The sequence below is a fragment of the Bison bison genome, unplaced genomic scaffold, assembly GCF_000754665.1.
Source record: "Bison bison bison isolate TAMUID 2011002044 unplaced genomic scaffold, Bison_UMD1.0 scf7180017864383, whole genome shotgun sequence".
Taxonomy (NCBI): domain Eukaryota; kingdom Metazoa; phylum Chordata; class Mammalia; order Artiodactyla; family Bovidae; genus Bison; species Bison bison.
The window spans coordinates 6642074-6651068 of record NW_011494955.1 but is presented as its reverse complement, the minus strand read 5'-3'; the positions used below and the strand labels follow the sequence as shown (position 1 = coordinate 6651068).

General features: G+C 42.8%; 1 protein-coding gene across 1 annotated transcript in view; it reads right to left on the bottom strand.

Annotated features, from left to right (window-relative positions):
• Positions 1-663: 663 nt before the first annotated feature.
• Positions 664-8995, bottom strand: part of EIF4B (eukaryotic translation initiation factor 4B) — a gene marked incomplete at its 5' end in the record, with an annotated part of 18564 nt that continues 10232 nt past the window's right edge. Inside the window, 7 exons of the mRNA XM_010858095.1 lie at positions 664-2753; positions 3124-3196; positions 3438-3543; positions 4097-4152; positions 4613-4826; positions 5580-5677; positions 6681-6909. Coding sequence (XP_010856397.1) covers positions 2676-2753; positions 3124-3196; positions 3438-3543; positions 4097-4152; positions 4613-4826; positions 5580-5677; positions 6681-6909 — 854 coding nt within the window. The remainder of the gene's footprint in view (positions 2754-3123; positions 3197-3437; positions 3544-4096; positions 4153-4612; positions 4827-5579; positions 5678-6680; positions 6910-8995) is intronic.

Below are 8995 nucleotides of genomic sequence, written 5' to 3'. Positions count from 1 at the left end.
TTTCCTGCCTTGAAACAATGAACAGTCTGTCCCTAGCTGTTTGGAAAATTCTCACCATTCGTGCTTTAAAAGTGGCCTCAGTTGTAACCTGGACCACCCTGTCAACTCCCCTCCGCCTGCACAGTGCAGCCAGGAGAGCAGACACAGCACCCGTCCAGACTGGAGTGCAGGTTTGCAGAGACAAAACCTCAAGGACCTGCAGATGTAGCCCTAGAGTTCCTGCTTCATCTTACGATTAAAATAAACAGTACAGGAAATGGGATGCAGATACTCTCAGGTATGGCTCAGAGGTTAAAGCGTCTGCCTGCAACGAGGGAGACCTGGGTTCGATCCCTGGGTCGGGAAGATCCCCTGGAGAAGGAAATGGCAACCCACTCCAGTATTCTTGCCTGGAGAATCCCATGGATGGAGGAGCCTGGTAGGCTACAGTTCACGGGGTTGCAGAGTCAGACACGACTGAGCAACTTCATTAAAAAGTTAACACCAGGCAAAAATGGAGGGGGCATTGATACTATCACTTCCAGTTCTGAGGCCTTAGTCAACAGATTCTGCTTGTAGTCCCACACTTCAGCTGCATAAAGTGGTATCGAGTACTGAGAGAACTTCAGCACACTGTCAGTGGATAGAATGTGGTATGCATATCAAGAAACTTAAGCATTAAAGTGAACTTTAAAGATCAGATTTATTGGAGAAAACAAAAAAACCCCAAAACCCAAAGGATGGGATTTTACATCTCAAGACATCTCCCAGGTATTAAGTCTACAGATTACAAATCATTTTCATAGAAGATATTTTTGTACAAATTTTACATGTAATGAGGAGCGGGTCATAAATCCCTGTTTGTTCTAACAGGGTGGCAAGAGTAGAGGAATGGGGGGAAGAAACCAGCTTTTTTGTATACATCTATTTGGAAGGAGTAGACATGAAGAGGGCAAACCCTACCTTTTCAACATCTATAGCAAATGGTTTAAAAAAATACCCTCTCAACCTTGGGTATCTCTAAAAGCCACTTCCTAGCTACTAGCCACTCCAAGCCAATTATTTAAAGTTACCTCACGTGGTATGTCCTTTATGTCCACTGGGTAAATGATTCATTACGCTCACTGCTGCAGCACTCATAAACTAACACCCTGCAAGGTTGGACAGGGTCTAACCTAGGACTGATGGGAAAAAAGTCTGCAAATAAGAGACCAAGGTGTCTTTTCTCTGTAGGTACCAATACTGCCCATAAGGACAGCATCTATTGAGCTGACAGTACCAAGGTGCACATAAAGCAGGCAAGTAGAGCTACTGTGTTGCAAGAGAAGCAAGAACCTTGTTAAATTGTTCTCCATTATCATTCATTCTCGCAAGGAATGCTAAAAAATAAAAAGAACCACCCCCCCACCCCCCGCAACACTTGGTCTAGGCCACATTATAAACCCAAACATTTGTGTGGGATTTCAGTGCAGAGATGGAAACTTTTTGAAAAAGCACACCCAACACCAATCAAGGTTGTAAGAAAGGTTTCCAATTTAACCACACACACCACCTAAGACTGGTAATTCTAAAGTTTTCTGAGGTGCAAAAGGGGTCAAAGCAGGAGGAGCAGGAATGGCTGGAGGGAAGGAGTGAGACTCAATGAAGGAGCCAAGAACTGCTTAAGAAAAGCAGTAGTGATTCCTCACTGGACAGCTCCCGCGGGGCTCTAGAGGATGCCTAGCTCAAGAGTGTGACCGAAGTCCAAGTCGTCCCTGGGAAGGTCAGGAAAGACTAGCACGAGGAACCGAAGATGATGACAAGAGTCTGAATTTTTAAAACTTCAAGATTTCAACAGAATGTGGATTTATCTGAACTTTCAGAAGGGACAGTGTTTAAGAAAGGGTGAAACCAGGACACATAAAAGATCTGGGAATTCCCACGAACCCTAAGTGCTTCCTGCTCCAGGAAGTAAACCATTCATGTGTTTACTGGAGGTCATATACCATTTTCTCTATTACTGGTGCAAAATAATTCACCAAACCCCGAAGCTTCTTTTCACACCACGATTTCCCCATTTATTTTGGTCACCAAACAGTCCTATTCTTCAGTGGCCTGTAGACTCACTTCCACCTACCCCCCTGGGGGGTACAAATGAAGGAACTCCCCGTAGGCTGGCCCCAGTAACTCAGAACTAAATGAGAGGAGGGGCTGGCAGCCTCCTGGAGACTAAAACATCAGAGACTAAACCTACCTTGCTGAGGATGGAGAGTTTATTCAGGTCATATCTGAGAATTCATGTATGCCACAACAGGATAACAGGAATTAAAGGTAGGAACCTCACTCTTCCTTATACCTGTCTACTGCCCAACTAGATTCCAGACACTGCATCACCGTCACTGCATTTTGCTAAACGGAGGCCCCTAGGCACTAATCACACAGGCAATTGCATGTGTCATAAAAACACACCACAACTTTTCCATTAAAAGCTGTACGTCTCTTTCTCTGGCTACACTGATGATTCTCCTGTTAGTTCAATACTTTAAAGGCTGCAGCAGCATGCAAAAGAATTTCATTTCGTGTTTTTTTAAAAAAAAGTTAAGAAAGGTCTCCAGGAGATGGTGAGTTTTATTTTGTCTTGTCTGGATAGAGGTTTGATTTGCTCTCGAATGTTCCAGGGTGGAGAGAGATTAGGAGAAAGCACAGAATGCAGAGGTCTATTCGGTGTAATCTCCCTCATTTTCATCTTCACCGTCAATGGCGAGAGCAGCGTATTTGCTTGCAGAACTGAACTTCTGTAACAGACAAGATAGATAAGGCCTTGAATTCTCACAGCAAAAACCAAGGTCCAGGATACTGGGGCGGACAGGAGGTGGATGTCCAGACCACACCCACGCGTTTGCTTATCAGGCTTCTCGGATGGAGCTGTAGCTGGGGAGAGTTGACTGGAGGCAGGTATATTCTTATGGAAGGCATACACCACCTTTTATCTTGAAGAGGGGATCAGAGTAGTAAAAGGCAGAATGAAGGAAAAGCTAGCCTAAGCTTCTTTCACTATTTCAAACAAGCAGCAATGCCCACTTTCAACCACTCCGTTTGCAGCATGTACAGAATTTCAGTGGTGAAAGTGGGCCACAGGAAGCTGAGGAAGTCTTTGACACTCACCGAGGCTGGATTTTCTTCAGCTTTCTTTGGCTCAGGTGCAGATCTGGAGTCGTGATCCTTTTTGCCATCTTTCCTGCAGAGGCAGAAATACCTTTAGGAGAGGACTCTTCCAACACCAATAAGCAGTTTTCAGATACTGAATAGGCACATCCAGTCAACAATTTTGGCTATCTGGACCTTTTGTAATTTCTAGATTCTCAGAATTGTAACTAACTATATTGGCTGACTTTAACAGGTTAACAGTGGGAACTTAATTACAAAGTGGCAGCTGTCAAGCATCAGGGCAGAGACTAGAAATGAAAGGACATGCATACCTGTCTGCCTCCTTCCAGTGGTCTTTGTTCCCCCCATCTCCCGGACCACGGCTGGAGCTCCCACTTTGGCCTTTTGGGGCACTCACCCCATCTACTTTATTTTCATCTGTTTGAGGGACATAAAAATAAATGGAAGTCAAGTAAAATAAACACTCCCACTCTCTCAGGTTTCCCTTAAGCTGAAGAGTACTGAGGGAAATGAAAACTATCCCCGATCCAGACTTCCTTCCTAGGCTCTTCTTCCACGTCCTCTGTATCAGTCACACACCCTAAATAAGATCCACTAAAAAATTCTGCCTTGGGGTTAACGCCACCATGAAAAGCAAAGTGGAAATAAGGACTATGATGCCGTGTAGTGACCTTGGCCTTGCAGATGGCAACATTTCTAATCTGGACCAAGCATGTCCGTTTCCTCCCCACCCCCTTTTCTTTCCCTTTTCAAAGAAATGTACTACCAGGAAAGGGCAGGGCTCAATGTTTTCTCCAAACAAGCCACTCCTGCCCTCTACTGGCAAGAAAAGGCAATCAACTTTTAACAACAAAAAAGGTGCAAAATACAATGAAGTTCAGTATTTTTCAATTCCTCTACAGAATTTTTTTTTTTTTTTTTAATTTAGGTCTCTATCTTGGCAAATGACCTACTTCCCTCTTGGCCTTACCTTTCCTTGCTGATCCTTCCTCAGATAGTTGAGCTGGAACTACTTTCCCTCCACCACTAGAAAGAAAACACGTAATCACATTCATCAGCTTATCTTAGGAAAGGAACAGAAATGTCTATGTCAAGTGCAGTTAGTCTTACAGAAAACCAAAAACACATACTTAATACTTTTAAACATTAAAATATGGGAAAAGACAACAATCAGAGCAATTATGTGAACTTGACCAAGTGTCACATCCTTTGACGTGACCCCCAAGGCCATACCGCCAAACTGTGGCCCTCGCAGGTTCTGATTTATAGTGTGTGCAGACTGAGTCACCAAAGTGATGTCAAGCAGCTAGCAAAACTCCAGAAAACTGAGCCACCAGCACACCACAGAATTTGCACTATGAAAGCCAAGATGGCAGAACTTATCAGATGCCATAAGGCCAGTACCCCAGAGGGCACCTTCCACCATTAGAAAACAGCACTGAAGAGTCTATAGCCAACCAACTGCTATGTTTCCAAGCTGACTCACCTTGTAGGGGACTGCTGCTCTGTGTCTGAGCTCTGAGATCGAGCAGGAGGGTTAGAACTTCGCTTCACCCAAGCATTCTCCTTTGGTGGAGGGGCTGGCATTACCTTTAGAGGCTGTTCAGGTTTGGGAGGCTTAGAAGTTGGAGACTGACAGTCTTCCTCTTTATTGGGGGTTTCATTTTCTAAAGACTTCTCACTCTCTCTTCTTCTTGCATCTGTGAGGTCAAAATGGGAAGGTCAAAGCATCAGAAAAAAGGGCTTATTGATAACAACCTATTAGAACCTCAAGAGTAGAAAATGGCCCACATCCAAGTATACTGCTTTCCATCATTATTCTTAAATACAGAGCTGAATTTGGCTCCCAACAGATGTTCTCAGTGTTAAAAGGTTGGTACTTGATACACATGTAGAAACACTCGTAACAAAAAGTGATACAAGACTTTGGACCTCACTCATAGCACACTGGATACGAATGTCTGTTATTGCAGGGGACACGGATTTGATTTCTGGTCTTGGAGGATTCCACATTCCATGGAGAAACTAAGCCTGTGTGCCACAACTATGGAGCCTGTGTGCCGCAACTACCAAAGCCCATCGTCTAAAGCCTGGGCTCCACAACGATGAGAGCATCGTACTGGAGAGCAGCCCCCGCTCTCCACAACTAGAGAAAGCCCACCTGCCACAATGGAGACCCAGCCCAACGACAACAGCAAAGTGACACAAGAACCTAAGAGGAGGGGACAAACCCAACAGCCAAGTATACTTTTCAGTGGGAGATTAAACTGATTAACTAAGTCTCTTCTGGTACCCATTACCCAGATTTTCTCAGAGCAAATATGAAAGTCAGACCAATCCATGATAACCCAAATAAAGAGTCCATGACTAAATTTCATATGCATAATTTGGCTATGGATACGTTAGGTTAAGGCAAAGGGCAATAATAAGATACCCACCCTGGTCTGACTTACTTCTGCCAGATGTGGCTGAGGTCCCAGTCTGTGATGACTCACTTCCTGTCCTCGATCGTTCCCGTTCCTGAGTTTCTTCACTTCGCCAGCTTGGGTGTCTGTATATAAGAGATTTAACAAAATACATCATGCCCAGCTCAGTAATGGCTACCCTGCACCCATGCTGACCCCTCAACAACTATCACTTTTTAAGTTTTATCATGTTGGCTTTATATGTGGGTGTATAAGCTGTCTTTCTTGCTCAAACCATTTGAAACTGGCAGACATTTAATACACTTGGGTTCTAAATATAAGTATCACTTGCTTCAAAGTTACCTTTATGCCACTTTACTTTTACAAAAAGACCCATATATGCTGCTGCCACTGGAAAGAAATCCTAAGAGGACTCTGCTTTTAAAAAAAGATGAAAAGTGAAAATAGTGTTCAGTGTTGGTTTTACAGCAAGCTTTTTATCTGTTAGCAAAATGTGTCCTAAAATAATTGCTTCTTTGATTTACACCATTCTGGCTTATAAAAAGTTTTGTAGCAATGCTCTACTTTTGGACATTGGGGAAACCTGTACTTCACTAAGTGTTGGCTAGGGTTAAGAACATTCTCCTACAGAATCTGTAACTCTGTGCTCCATTATTGACAACACAATTCTGCCAATCAATCAAAAAACCAGGTCTAGTTTTATCAGATTATTGTAACTGGAAAATAATTTACAGCCTATACTTAGTACTAGTGAAACCATTCTTTCTACTCCATCTCCAATAACTTGAAAAGAGGTAAATCCATTCACCTCACTTTGGTTGGATTTTACTCTATACACTAAGGCAGGGTTTGGCAAATTTTTTTCTTGAAGGTTAGCCAAAATTTGCAGATGCTTGTGAGGGCCCAGGAGGCCTTTTGAAAATCATGAGGGACAGGCTACAACTCTTCCCTGACTAAAGAAACTGTCTCACTCACTGCTACTTGGCAGCTTCAGCCCATGAGCACTAAACGCTAGTAAGTGACAACCAGTAACACTCACACAAATTTCCCGAGTCCTAGAGATACAATGCCCCCGTTAAGAACCATGGGCTTCATGGATGCGAAATCCGTCACTGAAGATCATCTCACCTCTCCCGAGGCCGTCGTTCTAGTTTTGGCTCATCCAGCTGACGCTGCAGTTTCTCCTGTTCCTTCTGTAGCCGCTCTTCTACTTCTCGTTCTCTAGCAGCTGTGTCAACAGGCTTTGCCCCTCCAAAGATAGAGGCTGCACGACTGGACTGGGAGGTGCTAGCGGAGGAATCATCTTCCTTAGGAGTACTCCGAGGCTTTAGGTTCAGTTTGGGTCTTTGAGGGGGACCTAAATTAGGAAAAAAAAAAAAAGTAATAGTTTTTGGAAATCACCAAAAGCTGATGTTTAAAAGTCAGATTGCCAGACGTATCTCTTATGAAATGCTATTTAGTATTCAGATTAAAGAGTGGCCTAGCCAGTCCAACAAAGGTAAGGACGCAGATCATTAAACTGATCATTTACCATGGTTACTATTATCTGGGGGGATTTTTAACTATGATAAGATATTGGATGAAAGTATCTTGTTAAAATATGTGGTCTGGAAGAGGAATCATTATAGTAGGTTAAGAAGAACTTATAACACTATGCTGGGGAAGACTCCAGCAGTGTTTATCCTAAACATTTCAAACAGACAAAAGATACAGAAAATATAAAGAAAGCTTGTGTACATCAACCACCCGACATAAAACACTGCAAAAATTTCCAAAGCTTTCCCTGATAACATGCTTAGCTGCATTGTCTTCTCCTAACTACTATGCTCAATTTGCTATTTATCCTTCTCATGCATGTCTTTATTATTTTAGGTCGTATTTATGTATCTGCAAACAAAGAGGATATTGTTTAGCAAATTTTATATTTTCTATAAAGGTTTTACATTAGTAGTTTATGTAACTTTTAAGGTAACATTTTTCATCTGTATGACTCTGTCAAGGGGCCATAACCAATGTGAATAGGATACAACTGGGGTCAGAAACAAGAACTCACTGAAGTCACACACCTAATATAGGGTGGACCAAAAAATGAAACCCACATTATTGATAATTTCTTTTACCTATTCAACAAATAATCTGAACACTTATATTTCTGATACCATATCAATGCCAGGAATATGAAGAGGCAGAACAGTGAAGGCCCTTGTCTATGTCAGAGGTACAAAGGGTTATGTTTCAGGCCATGAAGAGACAAAAAAAGGGTTTTAGAAGAAGAATAACCTTAGGTATTGTTCCAGAAAGACAACCCAAGCCAACGTGAAAATAGAGGGAAATGTAAGTAACATGGGCACAGCAACGATGTCTGAACAGTGACAGTGACCCTGGAGGAAAGGGGGCAGATCTTACGAGTTGGGGGTGATGGGGGTGGAAATCAAATATTGGGGGAGAAAATGGCATGAAAGGCAAAAGTCAGCAGCCAACGAAGATTGCATCTGAGCCTCTACTTTTCAAAGTGGAGACAATACTTGTACCTCTACCACATTGAATACTTACTAATCATTAACTGTAGGTGTGCTGTCTAAATAGAATTACAGATAAGAATTCTGGACCAGATACCTTACTTAAATTTTAATTTTGGCTGTACCACATTCGGAATCTCAGTTCCCCAACCAGGGACTGAACCCAAGCCAGGACAATGAAAGCCCAGAATCCTAACCACCAGGCCACCAGGAAGCTCCCAGATATATTATTTTTAAAATGACATCGCTGAAGTCAGAACAATAAATTGTGGCCATTTATAATACTTTTTGAGGTAGAGTTGTAACACAACACATGTTTTATATAAGTGATCCTAACATTAGGGGCATTAATTTTACAATAGGTACACTGACATCGTACCATTAATGAATGAATAGCAACCATTTGGTATAATAGCACTGAAATAAGCAACACTTGGTTTTTAACCCATTCAGTTCAGTTCAGTCGCTCAGTCGTGTCCGACTCTGTGACCCCATGAATTGCAGCATGCCAGGCCTCCCTGTCCATCACCTCACCAACTCCCAGAGTTTACTCAAACTCATGTCCATCGAGTCGGTGATGCCATCCAGCCATCTCATCCTCTGTTGTCCCCTTCTCTTCCTGCCCCCAATCCCTCCCAGCATCAGAGTCTTTTCCAATGAGTCAACTCTTTGCATGAGGTGGCCAAAGTATTGGAGTTTCAGCTTTAGCATCAGTCCTTCCAAAGAAATCCCAGGGCTGATCTCCTTCAGAATGGACTGGTTGGATCTCCTTGCAGTCCAAGGCACTCTCAAAAGTCTTCTCCAACACCACAGTTCAAAACCATCAATTCGTCGGCGCTCAGCTTTCTTCACAGTCCAACTCTCACATCCATACATGACCACTGGAAAAACCATAGCCATGACTAGATAGACCTTTGTTGGCAA